Raw genomic sequence first — 16712 nt, 5'->3', positions numbered from 1 at the left:
ATTCTTGTGTAGGATAGAATCTGTCAATAACTAAACTGGTAGCTAATACAGTTACATATTGTACAAAGTAGAGACATAAGTAGGTACATGGGACAGAGGAGGTTACAAATGGTTAAACTACTCAAATCCCTAAGATACATAATTTGCATCTGAAAATGTACTAAAATTTTTAACATAAATGACATTACTATGTCAAAAATTAACATAACCATCAACTGAACTGATATAGTATACTAACTATAAGCACTTATAAGAAAATAATTTTAAATGTTTGTGAAAATATTAAAGCAATTAGTTCATCCTACTTATATTTCTTCACAAATACATTAAAAGAAAATAAATATTTAGAATGACTGATGCATTTGTCAAGTTTTTGTGAAATTGTCACTCATATTCAATTAAAAATTATTTTTAAATTGGCATTTATGGTTGCTGAGTAAGCTTTCTTGAGAGGGATGAGCCCTGGGAAGTCAACCATACTCCAGAACTGGCCCCACTCCCAAGAATAGTTGGGCAATATATTCTGGGCTTGACCAGCTACTATAAGTTATATTGTAAGGAGGTGAGAGGACAGAGTGTGGATTTGACAAAAGTTGGAGGTGGCAAATATGATCAAAATATATTAAAGTTCTTAACAAATGAAATGACTGGTATAATAAGAATTCCTACAAACACTAAAAAAGTTTTCTTGAGCTTCAGTGGAACTGTCTTAATATTGAAAATACAACATACACATAAACTGTTTGAACTAGAAGCAATTTTAAGATCTCCAGTTTTCTGTTTATTGTATTTTAAGATCTCCAGTTTTCTGTTTATTGTGGCTTTTGCTGACATATTAAAAGAACTTAGAGCCACATAAAATGACGTCTTAAAACCCATGAAGATGACCCTAGTGAGAACTAGTAATGGAGGATATGGAGCTTGAACCAGCCATCTTCTGTAACCAGGTTAGAATTCCAACACAGTCACAAAACCTATGACCCACAACATGTAACGCCTACAAGATGCACTGAGGTAATGGTAGCACAGAGTTTGTGTGTGGCCATTCAATTATTGTTCTAACTAAAGGCCTAAGCCAAGAGAGGGATCTCAGCTCCAATACTGCATGGATGGTCAGGATCCAGAAGCTGGATAGCTCTGAGACCTAAAGTCAATGAAATGATTCCTAATGATATTCTGCTACACTCATAGAACAGGGCCTAGACCAATTGTCATCAGAGAGGTTTCATCCAGAAACTCATGGAAACAGATACAGAGGTGCACTGCTTAACATCAGGCAGAGTTCAGGGAACCCAACAAAAGAGGAGAAGGAAGGATCTAGGAGCCAGAGAGATCAAGAACATCAGGAGAACGCAGCGCATAGAATCAACTAAGCAAGGCTCACAGGGGCTCAGAGACTGAAGCAGCAACCATGGAGCCTGCATGGGTCTGCACTAAGCCCTCTGCATACATGTAATATTTGTTTAGCTTGGGGTTTTTGTTGGACTCCTAAAAGTGGGAGTGGGGGAGTGGGGGTATCTCTAACTCCTTTGCCTGCTATTGGGACCCTTTTCCTCCTGCTGGGTTGCCTCACCCAACCTTGAAATGGCAGTTTATGCATAGTCTTATTGATATCCCTGGGAGGCCTGCTGTTTTCTGAAAGGAAACAGAAGAGCAGTGGATCTGAGATAGAGAGAAGGTAGAGGGAGAAGAATGAGGGGAGGAGAGGTGGAGGGAAGGATGCTCTGGGAATGTATCATAAGAGAAAAGAAAAAAGGGAGGAAGTTGAGTAGAGACAAAAGAGAATCTTAACTCAGCTGCACCACATACTATCTATGTAAGCAGACTACTCAGTTAAATACTTGACATCACTAGGTTTTTGTACAACTCTGAATAGTAGGGACAATAATGTAAACCTATCATCATTGCTAATATTTTTAAATTATTTAAAAATAAGGGTCTGGAGAGATGTCTCAAAGGTTAAAAGCAGTTGTTATTCTTCCGGAGAACCCTGGTTCTGTTACCAGGCCCACACAGTAGTTAGATGGTGTCTGGCATCTGTGGACATGTGCACAAACATGGTGCACATATACACACTCTCACACATAAATACACATAAAATAAAATGAATGAATCATTTTATGCAGTAAAATTAAAAATAAGAATAGTAAAGAAGCAACAAAGGAAATAATAAATAATTATTAAAGAGTAGTTGGTTATCTGGGATTATTATTCTTATCAGAACAAATTTGCACACTTTGACCAACTACTCCATTTCCCCCACCTTGTAACCTCTGTTTTAAAATGTTGATAGATTAATTTTCCTCTTCCCTTTCCTACCTCCAACTACTCCCATGTATCTCCACCTTCTCCCTTTGGATATCATAGCCTTTATTCTTTAGTTGTTATTACTGGTGTGTGTGTGTGTGTGTGTGTGTGTGTGTGTGTGTGTGTGTGCACTAAATATATAAATTTAACCTGCTCAGTACATTTACTTATATGTATACAAAACCAAGGGCTATGGATCTGAACAGAGTTCTAAAACAAAGGAATTAAAATGGCTAAAAAATAGCCAAAATATGTTCAGCATTCTTAGCAATTAGGAAAATGAAAATTAAGTTCCATCTTACCCATTCAAAAATTCAAAGTTCCACAAAACAACTAACCACAAATACTGGAGAGGATAGTAGAGGAAGAGAACCCTCATTCGCAGTTGTTCAGACTATAACCCAGTACAGCCATTATAGAACTCATTGTAAGGAATTACGAAAAAAACTAAAAATCATCTATCATATGACCCAGCTTAGCATAGGACCCAAAAGTATTGGCTCCTTACTGCACAGATGTCTGCTCAACTATGTTCATTGATGCTCTATTCACAAAAGCTAGGAGATGGAGAGAAACTAAATGTCCTTTACCTGGTGAATAGATAATGAAAATGTGGTTCATATACACTATGGAACACTATTCATCTGTAAGGAAAACTGAAATTATGGATTTCTTGTGTAAACATGAAACTAGAAAATATTAGATTGGGTGTTATATTTCAGACCTAGAAAGACAAATGTAAGGTGTTCACCCTCATTTATGAGTCCTATATACAAATCTTCAGATGTGAGTACATAACCTGGAGTAACCAAAAGAACAAGGTAAGTAAAAAGCAACATTTGGAACAGGAGGTTTTAGAGAGTGGAATGAAAGAATACAAGTGATAAGAGGGAAGATATGGGGAAAATGGAGGATGGCTATTAATTGGGGTAGAGAAGGGAGGAGAGATAATTAACACTAAAAATTTGAAAAATGTATGGGGAAGGTTATCTTATATTTATCAAAAATTACACTTAATACATATAATAATGTGTGTATACACACATATGGTTTCAATGCAGTTTTGTACCTTGAGACGATGTTTTTTTCAAGAGGCTCAGTATCAAGGATCAGAGAGTATCAAGGATCAGAGGGCCCCTTTTTAACTTGTCAGGGGAGTTCAACATGCTCACAACACAATATATCCTTTTCCTATTGGTTGCCTCCCAGTAACTGAAGGTAAACCCTTATTCCTGAAAACAACTATTTCAGACACTGGACAAACTTCAGACACTGGACAAACTTGAAATATTTGCGATGAGTCTAATCTGAAAGACTCTTCCCTGAAAACTAACTCTCATATTACCGGACAGTTTCATGCAACATACCAAGTAAAGAAAGTAACCAACAATCTTGTACAGCTGGGATGCCTATGAAACACAACAAGGACCGATAGGGCAAAAAAAATTAAAGGTCTAATTTGACTTAAGGTCTGCACAACAGGAGGGAAATCATGCCTAATAATGTGAACCTAGCTAACTACCTATGGTTAATGAGTTCATGGACCCTGGAGAATAATCCAGTTCTGTTGGGTGAATATCCTTCAATATGCTGTGAATACATGTTTCTCTTCTTGGTTTAATGAAATGCTGATTGGCCAGTAGCCAAGCAGGAAGTATAGGCATGGCTACCAGAGTAGAATAATTCTGGGAAGAGGAAGACAGAGAGAAACAACCAGGGAGATGCCATATAGCTACTGGGAAGGTAGGATACCTGGGCACTCTCCAGTAAGATAAGGCCATGTAGAAATACATAGGTTAATAGTTGACCTGAATAAGGGGGAGCTCTTGGACCCCAGACTGATGACTGGGAGGCCAGCATGGGACTGATCCAGACCCCCTGAATGTGGGTGTCAGTGAGGAGGCCTAGGCAATCTATGGGGCCTTGGGTAGTAGATCAGTATTTATCCCTGGTGTACAAATGAAGTTTGGGTGCCCATCCCTCAAGAAGGGATGCTCTCTTAACCTGGACTCTTGGGGGGAGGGCCTAGGCCCTGCCCTGAACGAAATGAAAGACTCTGGAAATCCCGCATGGAGGGCCTCACCCTTCCTGGGGAACGACGTGGGGATTGGGTGGGGGGCTGGGGGGGCCAGGTGTGAGGGGCAGAGGGGAGGTAGTGGGAGCTGGGATGGACATGTGAAGCAAGTTTGTCTCTAATATAAATAAACAAAACAATGAGGGAAGAAAAAAAGTTATGGGTTTATAATTAAGGGGGGAGCTAGCCAGTAAGAAGCCTAAGCCATCCACCAAACAGTTTATAATTAATATGAACCTCTGTGTGTTTACTTGTGACTGAAGGGCAGCAGGACGGGGTGTAGCCAGTTACCCCAAACCTCTGCTTTAATCTTAGACATGCTGTTTAGTAAATAAAATACCCGAGTTCAGGAAAAAATAGAGATATACAGTAAACACAGATTGAGAGAAACCAAACCTCTAAATTGTATATAATGTGTTTAAAAATATACATAGGCTTGAGAGAGAAGAGAAAAAAGATAAAGTCCTAAAAAGGAAATAGAGAAGCTAGATATGGTGGCACATACCTTTAAGCCCAGCACACCAGAGCAGAGGCAGTTAGATATCTATGATTTCAATGCCAACTTGGTTTACAGAGTGAATTCCAGTATAGCCAAAAATACACAGAGAAACCCTGTCTCAAAATATAAAAAAGTCTAGTAATAAGAAAGGCCATATAAAGATGGAAAATATACAGAGTCTAGATGCTATATGTTATTGTGCTGTCTTTGAATTGTTTGATTACTGAGGAATGAGCAACAGCTGCTAAAAGACATTTGATTATAAATGCTGCTGGATTAATTCAACATATATATTTTGAAAATGCCTTGATGTCAAATTTTAAGTCTAAGGTCATGTTACTTTGGAAAAGAAGTTCTGGTTTTGTTTCCACAGAAGGTGAAAAGCAGTGGATTCTTTCCAGACTAATATGGTTTGCTCAAGTAAGACCCCCTGTAGCAATGGCCCAAGTGACACAACATTCAAAACAGCTGAGACGATGTAGCCTCAGACTACTATAGCTAGGATTTGACCAGGTTTCTAGATTTTCTCCAGATCCCCTTGGTACTAACAGTGCCCCCAAACAACAGGAAGCAGCTTGGAGACAACTATATCCAAATTCCAAAATATTGTCTATAAATTATTGTTTTAATTTAAACGGGGTTGGTTATAAATGGTTAATGATCACATTCAATTTCCTTCTAAAGAAAAAGCAGGGAATATGATATAGAAATGAATACTTTGTATGGATTTTGCTCTATTGATACAAATTTAAGGCCATTTTTGTTATATGTATATTGCTACTCTTGTTTAGATATTGTGTTTATACAGTTCATTTAAAAAGGTAATATAAAATTAAAATGCAGATTATAAACAGTCACCTATAATAGTCAAAACTTATATTCATTAGTTATTCTAACTATACAGAGATATATTTCAAATTAATAGGTATTCTTCAAGGCATTTCAAAGACCTACAGAATATGGCATTTAAAATTTTTTATTAGGATTTTTCACAACAATGAGATATCATTGTTCCTGGCAACACCAATTTTATCAGGGAGGAGGATGGGCATCGAAAACACTCTTTATGAAGTTTGCTTTTATTATTGTGAGACTAGCCAGTTAGGCAAGAAACTGCTCCTTCTTGTACTGTTTAATGTATACACTAGACATGCAGGACCCACAGGAAAGTGACTGCTGAACTTGCCAAAATAAGATGGGACAGTCCTTCAGGGTTCCTGCTTCATGGAAAGAGTTTTCCAGACATACTGCAGAAAAAAAAAATGACTGACAAACTGCCAATACAGGCTGGAGAGTTTCAAATTCCCTCCTTCTCCAACAAATCTGCCAGACACTCTAAGCCCATAGGCTGAAGATGAATGCCCCAAAGTTACAGAAAAACCTTGGGTGACTGTCCAGGCAGTGAGATGTCTCTGTTAACTCTAGAGTTTATATATTATCCTTCTGAGGTCTCTGATAGAGTTGAAGACAGGTATTTATGATTATAGATTTCCTTAGTTATGATAAAAGATAAATTACATATAAAACTTTAGACTCACAAATATAGGATAGATGATATAGTATTTCCTTTCAATTTTGCTAAATGTTAATAAACTAAATATAGTAACTATAATTTTTGCTTGATAATTGTTTGGTACATATAATTTTACTATGTTAAAATTAAAATGTTCCTTTTTATTTAGACAGAAAAGAGGAGCTGATGGAGGAGGTCTCTCTGTATGCTGTGAATATATTTCTCTTATTGGTTTAATAAATGTTGATTGTCCAGAAGCCAGGCAGGGCTACCAGACTAGGAGAATTCTGGGAAGAGGAAGAGATAGGAGCTGCCAGAGAGACGCCATGTAGCTACCTGAAAGATAGGACTCCAGGTATTCTCCAGTAAGATACGGCTATGTAGAAATACATAAATTAGCCGGGTGATGGTGGAGCATGCCTTTAATCCCAGCACTCAAGAGGCAGGCGGATCTCTGTGAGTTCGAGGCCGGGCTGGACCCACAGCCTCCAAAACAATACAGAGAAACCCTGTCTCATAACCCCCCCCAAAAAGAAATACATAAATTAATAGTTATGGGTTAATAATTAAGAGCAAGCTAGCTAATAAGAAACCTGAGCCATTGGACAGTTTATAATTAATATAAGTCTTTGTGTGTTTATTTGAAACTCAATGACTGCAGGACCAAGTGGGACACAAACTTCATCTACACAGTCCAGCAACTTTCTTAAATCAGTATAATTTCTAAATGTATTCTACATTCTTATTCCCACAAAGAAGTGTAGCTCTCAGACGTCATTAAAGAAGCTGATTTTTGCAGCAGATGAAGACCATTTTAAAAAGCCTCAACTAGTCAAAATACAGGGAGCAACTGTTATACAGTAATATACCTAGAACATATTCCTTACACATACTTCCCTTAAGGAAACATCACAGAAAAAGAGTGTGGGAAGATTTTAAGGGCCAGAGAACCATGATTGTGTCCTCTAGATATGTCTGGCAAGTTACAATCATGAACTCAACAGCATGGCTGCCTAAACTAAACCAGATCAATGACAATACAAGTTGGCATGCCAACATGGAAGGGGGAGATCTCACTGGGCTCCACCCCTACGTGAAGACCTATAGGCAATTAATGTCTGATAAAAGAGAGAGCCAGGGATCAAAGCCTTAAATTCTTTTCTAATACCAAGTACAAGTTGTGTTTATATATTTATTTGCATATATGTGTATGAAAACATGTTATAATAAATAAAAAGAAGCCACAACCTTGAAAAGGATTATGCTGATGAAGAGGGAGGATTATGCAAATATCTTTTAATTAAAAATGTAAGTATTCGAACTTACATATACAACACTATATATGAGTAAGAATCTCAGAATAACTTTTTTATTGGAACATTCTAAAGTATGTAAAAAGGTCTTTTATTTGGTGCCTATAATTCATTGTCTGCTTATTTTAATTACATTCTTTAACAAGTACTGTTTTAATATATGCCCATATCACCCAACAAAAGTTAACTAAGAGTGCTACCTTGAACATTTCTTGCTGTAAGGGTAGTATTATAGAAAAATTGAAATGGGAAATATTAAAATTATTATATCATCAATAATATTATTTAATGAGCCCAAACTATTAAATAAGGAATTGTACATAGTGTTATATAAAAGATGGAAAATCTTCAAAAATATAAAACTTTGTAAGGAATAGATAAAATAAGAATTCATTAAATACATAAACATTGAGCCACAATTAAAACAACTGACAGAAAGGGCACTGAGAAATTAAGAAAATGTTATGGGAACACAGGAAGCATGGAATTTCTTCTTACATTATTACTGTCTTCATTAGTTTATAAATTCAAAGTCTGAAAACTAAGACAATTCACAGAAACAAAGACATAAATAGCAATGAAGAAATAGGAAAGCAGGAACCAAGTTGCTATTTCCTAAAACACAAAACGATATGGGCTTTATGAATTTTCACTTTTCAGAGATTAAGAATCATGAACATTGGTATTAAATGTGAAAAAATAAACAGAATGCTGTATTCACTTGAAATGCTTCTACACTAAAATAATTTGATATAATTGAAATTGTTTATTATATAATGTCATTACTAGATAATTGTACCATTTGGGCTAGATATGAGAAAATAGTAATAAATCAAAGCTATTTTATAAATGATAAATTTAAATAATATTATTTTGTATATTTTATTTTCATCTATGCATTCCATGACTCAATTTACTTAACATAGCAGAATATCCTAAATCATAACTACTAATCACTATGCAGTAAACCTTCCAATATCTCAATGATTCATATTATCTTTAGAAAAGTTTCCACAGATAAAAATACTAAGGACTGAGGGCAATTTTTTCCAGAATATTCTTTGACAGTAATAAAGAAAATTAAAGATAGATGTCTTGGTTCTCTCCTTATTAATAAATGTATTATTCCCTTAATATCTGTTAACATGAACAGCATGTAATGGACTTAAACTTAGACTCATCTCTCAATGGTTAAATATATCACTGTGATAAAATTTAATTAGTAATAAAATTAATTACATGTCACTCTCCTTTCATTGCACTTATTCTCCTACATTGCCCATCATCCTCCTTTCTGCAGAAAAATGTGTATCATAATATGGTGTTATTATTTCAGAATGCTTTGGTTGCTACTAATAATTACAACAATTATATTAACATGTTAGTTAAATTTTAATTAATACAATATAATTCCAATATCTATACAAGACAAGCAGTCATGAAAACAAGGAAATTTTTATGTATGTTACATGTGATCACATGTATTATTTGAAATTGAACCCTGGCACTTGCACATTCTAGGCAAGCTTTCTGACACTAAGCTATATCCTCACCCCAACTATGAAATTATTCTCATAATCTATTTACAGAAAATACAGTGGTGTGTCCTTGAAGTTACAGAGTTCAGGTGTAAACTTTAAATAACGAAGCATCATCACTGAAAATCTGAAAAGTGCAATTTTTATGTACAAAAATCTGAAAAATATGGCTAACAAGTCATGTAAAAAGGTGAAGTGTGGCATAGAGAGACAGAAATCAAATGTTTCAAAATATCTTACCTTCTACCCACATACGAACTTCAGTGGGAGAGGATGTCACAACAGGATCTCCCTGGAAATATCGAAACAAGCGTGCCATCTCTCAGAATGGATAGAGAAAAATTTTAATACCTAAGAATGAAATAGTACAAATTAATTCTGTATTTATTCACACACACTAAATTTTATTATCATATAAGGTGTGGAAGTTTGGAGGAAAATACTTGAACATTAGTTAATAATTAAACTATTATTTACTGAGTAGCTGTTTAGGAAACTAAAAAAATTCAAATAAGTATCCCAAACAATTTGTTTTGTACTGAGAAGGAATTCAAGGGCTCCACTAAGAAAGATTTTAAAAAATCACATAAACCTTAATAACTTTAAAACTACAATACAAAAATTAAGTTTATGCTTATCTGCACAGAAAACAGCTTCATGCAGCAGGTGGCATCTGAGTCAAACCAAAGAAAGCTAGACAAAAATGAGACATGGGGGAGATGACAGAATTGGCCCCAGCTACAAAAATTAGATATAAAATGCTTTCTGGAATCAAAATATCCAATCTGAAAATGTGTATCATTATTAGTCTAGGTAATTTTGAATTCCCCTGCCTCTCTCCCCATTTTTTACAGCTTTCAGGGTACATGCTCAATTTTTAATCCCAAACCAGGCTTGGTGGCACAATCCTATAATCTCAGTTCTTGGGAGACAGAGGCAGAAGGATCAGTAATCCAAGCTCATTCTTTTGCCTAAGTAGAGAAATCGAAACCTGGGCTATGTGAGACCATGCTTATGTAGACAAAAAATAATATTTTAAAACCAAAGAAAATACAAAAATGGCATATTAATACAATTAAGAGATAAAAGTGTGATATTCTGATAGTAAAGACACTCTCCAAACCTGTTTTTACTTTAACTTTCCATATTTTAACTAAGTTGCATTACTATATAGAAGTACTTCACAAAATGTAAACAATATTCATATTTAAAATGTGTTCTAAAATAAAGCATCTCTATGACAAATATTAAATGTAGGTCTTACATTGTCATCCTAAATAAAAATATTAAATTAGATTAATTGCACAACTATTTTCTCCCTCCTCACTTAGCCAATTTACTCAGACTGTTATTTACATAATTATTTCTTTGATTACTACAAAGTATTTTGCTTACCTGCACCTTACTCTTCAATAAAACTGAGTTTGAATTAGACTCTCACTTTGAAGAAATGGCATGGATTAACAGGACTTCTAGAACAATGTTGTCCAATAAAAGAACGTTCCACAATATCAAAATCTTCTATATTAACACCATTTAATATGGCAGTTATTATTCATATATGATAATTAAACAAGTAAAATTACAGGTAATAAGACTTGCAGGTACAATTTTTGTTAAGTTAGTTCATTGACCATTTCATACATATTTATATTGCAATCTGCTTTTTCACTAACATTTCTTAACTTTCTCCCTCGTCCATTAGTCTTATTAGCCCCTTAACCTCCCCACCTGTCTCTTTCCCAGATACCTGACTTTGTTTTGTTTTGTGACCCATTTACTTTAAACAGAGCCATCTATCCATTGGGCCTGTTCACTGGACTATAGTGGGAGTCACTGGAATTAACTCTCATTGTACTTGATTTAAATTAATGATTACTCCATTGTCAATACAATGTTAGAATTTTCACTCAAGTATTAGGGTCACATACCAAGTAAACCATCTCAGGCTACTAAAGCTACTAATGAAATGGATCTGGAAAAAATCTTGATGCTTACTGTGAGACCTCGAGCTGTCTTGACATCCAGATGAAAGGAGTCCACTAGCACGAAGTGTGAGGATAGAGAGACTATACAGAACAGAGAGGGTGGGAGATAAAATAAAGATTTAGGTTAGCACGAATAGTGAACTACCGAAGATTTCCTCAGTTATTATGAAAATAAAATTATTAGTATAGCACTTATGAAGCTCTGGCATTCTTCAGGAAGTTTGCTCCAATAAAAATGAAAATATGTCATGTCATTCAAGTAATTTGAACATTCAATAAATAAGTGGTGTGTGTTCACTATATGCCAAGCGTGGGGAATTTCACTAGTTTAAAACACGTAGTTCTGCTGTGATTTTGTAGCATCATCTAAAGTCCTCTAATTTCAAAAGAAATGGATCTTCAGTATGCAATGGGGATCCATTCTTTTTCTCTTATATACCCAAATGATTTGATTTTTGCCTTTCTGGCACCCACCACATTTTCTTTTAACTGTTGATAAGAGGACTGTGGCCTGTTTTCCCAGACTGCTGCAAATCCATATGTCTGTTTATACAAACCATCCACCCAGGGTTCTTATCTCAGCTCTTAAGAATGAAAATAAAGGAAAGGAAACAAACACTGGCAAAATAAAATACAAAACTAAACTATTTGTGGTCTAAAATAGTGGAAATTTTTCTTTTAAGACCTCAGAGTCTATTTCTATCAATGTTGTCTAGCTTTGAAAAGAGCTAATTAACCTTGCTTTATGCTGAAGGGCTTGGGTCTACAGCCTGTGTAGGGTGCTGAGCTGTAAACTGGAGGGCCCCTAATTATTAGCATTTTAATTAAGCTGTATGTATTTTAAATACACAATAGATGTCCTATTACCACATCGAAGACATTAAGGCGTTCAGATTTAAAGCAAACCAAATTCTACAAGAGCAGCTGAACTAGCCACGATTATTTCTGTAAGAGAATTAGATAAATAAAGCTGACAAGGATCATAAAAGGTGAATCATGGGCTCAGGGGATTTAAACATTTAAATGGCAGTTGGGCTGCTATCTAATCAAAGCCATGCCCCGTCACGGGAGTGGGGGGGGGGGAATGGACGGGGAAGCCAACATTCTAAGGTTGGAATGGCCCGCACAATATCCCAAGGCTTGCCAAAAGCTAAATTTCGTGGGAAATTTTCCTCCCGCTGAGCTCAAGTTCCCCTTCCCAGAACTCACACCCCCTATCGCCTCTATCCCTCCCCGGTGTGCGCAGAACTGACCAGGGAGAGAAATCTCAGGGTCTCCACCTCAGAGACGACCACCTAAACTCCGGGGGCACGGGGGGGGGCAAACTGTCAGCCGGGCAGCGGGGCAGCCGGGCGCCGCTGCGCTCCCCGTTCCCGCCCTCGCCTTCCCCCTCAGACTCTTTCCCGGGCTCAGTCCTCACCCGAAGTTCGGCCACCTCGGCTCCCTCAGGTCCGCTTCACACAGGCTGAAGCGGGAAGCCGAGCGACGTCGAGAGGAGACAGTGGCGCGGAGCAGAGCGGAGGCCACCCCGGGGTTCCCCCCTCCAGCGGCCAGCGGCCGTTCGCTCCCTCCCTCCACCCACGAGGCGCCTCACTCCGAGGCTCCCGCGCCTCTCCCCTCCCGGAACACGCGCGCTCCGGCCAGCCCGCGAGGTGGCTTCTCCCCAGGTCGCCAAACGCCCCCCCGCCGGCCACCCCAGCCCCTCGGGGAAGGCCGGCGGGCTGCTCGCTTACTTGCCTCTTCCCCCTAGCCCGGTGCTGTCGCCGAGGGGCCCGGAATCCCCCCGTCAGAGGCTGAGCCCGGCCATGGAGTCTCCGCCGCCTCGCGCCCCCGGCAGAGCTCGCTCGCAGGCAACCGCCGGCGCGTGCTGAGGAACCTCCGCTTGCCGTCGACGTGACGTAGCGCCTGCTCCGCGGAGGGGCGCGGGGGCGTGCGCGGCGCCTCCGGCCCCGAGCCCTGACCCTTGCCCTCTGTGGGGCGCCGTAAAGCCTGCCCCCGAAAAGTTTGCTTTCCCTTCCCGAAACTGTCGGAAAAGCCGAGAGAGCGCGCTTCTGGGGGGACTCTCTCACGCCACTCAGCACACGCCCACGGCACTCGCTGAAGGAGCGTGATTTCAGCGGAGGAAGAAAACTCAGTGGAGAGCAACAGGTGGTCCCAGGCTCCCGAATAAAAGCACCCTGCCTGGTGCCCCAAGCCAGAGGGAAGATGTGCCCCTTCCTAATGTCTGTGGGACCCTGACTTTCCTTCCTGTCCTAATCTTCCCAGACCACAAAATTGAGGTCCTGACTTCGGGGTGAGGGCGGAGGAGTCGAGAAAGGCTAGAACTAGGGTCTTTTGTAGTTACCCAATGTTGCGCGGATGCTTCGGTTTGGTTCAAGTAGTTCCCCCGTATTAATGTGCCGTGGACGGAGATGCTGTGTGCTTAAAGTAGACCCACGGAAGTACCCTGTTTTCACACTGCAAAATAGATTATTCTGTTTCATTGGAGCACAGGTGGCCATAAAAAGTACATCCCTTGACCCCCTTGACGATGCGAATCTGAATCTGTAGCCTCCATTTCAGACAAAGCTGAAATTATACTCTTAGGCTCACGCAGCCCTCGATGTCGTATCTGAAAATCCCTTTTCCCTACGCCAACCATTATTGTAGCTGTGGGCGACAGTGTACCACGATGGGTAAATGCACATATTTTAAAATCCTTTAATAAAGAAAACATCTAAAAGTGACAATAAAGTAAATTAATACCCACATTCACTGAAAAACATTTCTCCAAGGATTTCATCACCCCCACCCCACCCCAAAGGCTGTCTGGTCCACCAAAAAGAATTAATTTTGAATATAGCTGAAATTAATCTGGAAAATAATTATATTTATTCCTTTCATTTTATAGATGGGGAAAGTGAGGTCCTCATAGGAAAAAAAAATACTTGCTTCAAGTTACATGTTGGAAAGACAGCCTAAACATCTATACATCATTGTAGTACTTCCACAAATACCTCACACATACCACATTTAAACAGCATCTCAAAAGAGTAGAGAATTTTTTGAAGTCAAGTATAGGTTTGTCTCCCAGGATCTAGGCACGAAGAAGGGACTCGAGGGGGGTGGGGGGACCCAAACACTAACGATGAGATAAGGAAAGGAGATGATGAGTGGGGGAAACTAGATGCAACACAGAAAATAAAAGCATTTTACAGGCATGAATATACATGAATCACTTCAGATCAAATGAAATTATTAGAGCCAGTTAGCAAGCAGAGGAAAATATGCTGGCTCATGTCCATTTTTACAAGGTAGATGTTTACCACCTTTATCAGATGTCTCAGATGTCTCCTGCTTGCTCATTCTACGTATACCCACTGTACATACATAAGCTGTTGTTGTTGCTATTATTACGATTACCATGACTTTGTGATACCTACAGCAAAATTGTCTTAGGTTTCGGTATCTGGGTGCATCATTCAAAAGCCTATGTATAAACAAGCTAGATTAGGGTTGGCACATTCAAATTGTTAAAACCTTACTTTCTGTTATTTAATTGAAGGGGCATTTTTATTTAGAGTTTTTGTTTAAAGTTAAGGCATAACACTTCATTTGTTGTTATTGCCAAGGTTTCAGGATCCTGCAAGTTAATCTGACAAACTAATCTGTGCTAATTTGTTAATAATTATTGCCAACCTCCCTCTTAAAATATGTGTAATTTAACAGTAGCTTTGTGAAATGTCAATCACCAAGACCTGGCAAGGTTTAATTACACTTCCTGCCTCTTTGTGTTTAGCCCTTCAGATGTTGTATGTACACACACACACACACACACACACACACACACACACACACACAACGATATGTCCATTTATGTAAAAAAAAGCAAGCCAACTAAGACTGAAACATTGCAAGTATATAATATAACCTAAAATCCTCTAATTTCATTTAAAGGGATTTGATTGCGCAGTGTGGGGATAACAGTATTACTGCTTATGAATATTGCATCACAGATTTCAAAAGAGTTTCACATGTACCTTATTTCCTGCAACAAATGATACACTACTAGCAGAAAACAAAAAAAAATGTATTCTTGGAAGTACATAGCCAACATTATATTTGTTACCTTGACAGTAATTATAAACCAAAGCTTAATAAAAAATCAATAGCTCATTGACATAAAATTCAAAAGTACATAGTATTGGTGATCCTATTACTGCCAGGGTAATATTTGCACAGAATCTCTGACACAATTTCCATATTAACAAACAAACCATTTATTAGTATAAATATTTACACCTCAAGCTATTCTGAATATATTGTATTCATATAGGAATGCTTGCATGGACACATTCTCTCTGTCTCTCTGTCTCTCTCTCTCTGTCTCTCTCTGTCTCTCTCTCTCTCTCTCTCTCACACACACACACACACACACACACACACACGAGTTTCCCTTGTCTTTTCTATCACATAGCAGCACAAGATAAAAATGCTATGGCACATTCCTCCATTTTATATTATGATATAAATGAAATCATGAATTCAATTTAACTATATAATCACAATTAATTCATATTTCCTCTTCCCTTCTTTGTAAGGTTCAAGTACCTCAGACAAGACAGACATCTGATTTGCATAAACAGAAACAATTTCATAAAAATTCAGTTAACCTAACATTCATCATAGTGAATATAGTTAATAATGTATGCTTACTTCAAATTTATTAACAATAAAGCATCAGAAGCAGATCTTAAGTATCCTCATCATAAGAGAGAAAAGACAACTATGTCAGATGTTAATTATCATCATCATAATAATCATGTCACAATGTACATGTAAGCCAAAACACCACATGCTGCACACCTTAGGTGAATCTATTATTTTTATGTGTCAGTAGTTATTTCACAATAAAGCTATACAGATATCAATTTCCCAAGCAGCCCGGAAATTTAGTCTTCCCAGGAAAAATACAATTTTGCACAGTAGAAATTCAGAAACATGCTTCTGAAGATATACATAATGCAGTTTTTAGTTAATTCTTTAATTCCTAAAATATATATATATATTCTTTATCTATACATTATCAGCTACTAAAAGCAATAACAACAAAATTGAGCCACTTTTTCTCTTTCCTATTTTCTTCATTGATTTTCTATACAGAGCAGTCACAGAGGCTTAACATGATTCAACTATAAATTTATATAAAAAAGTGACTCACCTATAAATAAACAGCAGGTTGTCACATTCAGGATGGAATCCAAACAACGCTGACTCTTCCAAGTCAGAGAGCTTGCCACCAGGTCTGTACTCTGAGAAATGTTTCCAAAATCTAATCTACTCTCCTAAGCAACAGCCTTCATCCATCTACTGGTCATTTCTCTCTCTGACGTTACTTGCTGTACTGTAGTAACATCCAGTCACATGGCAGCTGCATGGGAGGGGATATGTAACAAGTACCTTACAAATCATTCCCTGCATCTGTATGATGCCATGAGAGC

General features: G+C 37.8%; 1 protein-coding gene across 4 annotated transcripts in view; it reads right to left on the bottom strand.

Annotated features, from left to right (window-relative positions):
- LOC101831433 overlaps window positions 1–11315 on the bottom strand; it is a 317754-nt gene extending 306439 nt beyond the window's left edge. For all 4 annotated transcript variants that reach the window (XM_040744340.1, XM_040744339.1, XM_040744342.1 and 1 more), the window contains exons 1-2: window positions 11243–11315; window positions 9485–9595 (exon numbers count right to left, since the gene is read on the bottom strand). In XM_040744340.1, the coding sequence (XP_040600274.1) occupies window positions 9485–9563 (79 nt within the window). In that variant the 5' untranslated portion in view covers window positions 9564–9595; window positions 11243–11315. The remainder of the gene's footprint in view (window positions 1–9484; window positions 9596–11242) is intronic.
- Window positions 11316–16712: the final 5397 nt, after the last annotated feature.

Source organism: Mesocricetus auratus, unplaced genomic scaffold (assembly GCF_017639785.1).
Source record: "Mesocricetus auratus isolate SY011 unplaced genomic scaffold, BCM_Maur_2.0 Super-Scaffold_100003, whole genome shotgun sequence".
Lineage (NCBI taxonomy): Eukaryota > Metazoa > Chordata > Mammalia > Rodentia > Cricetidae > Mesocricetus > Mesocricetus auratus.
This window is presented reverse-complemented; position numbering and strand designations above follow the sequence as displayed.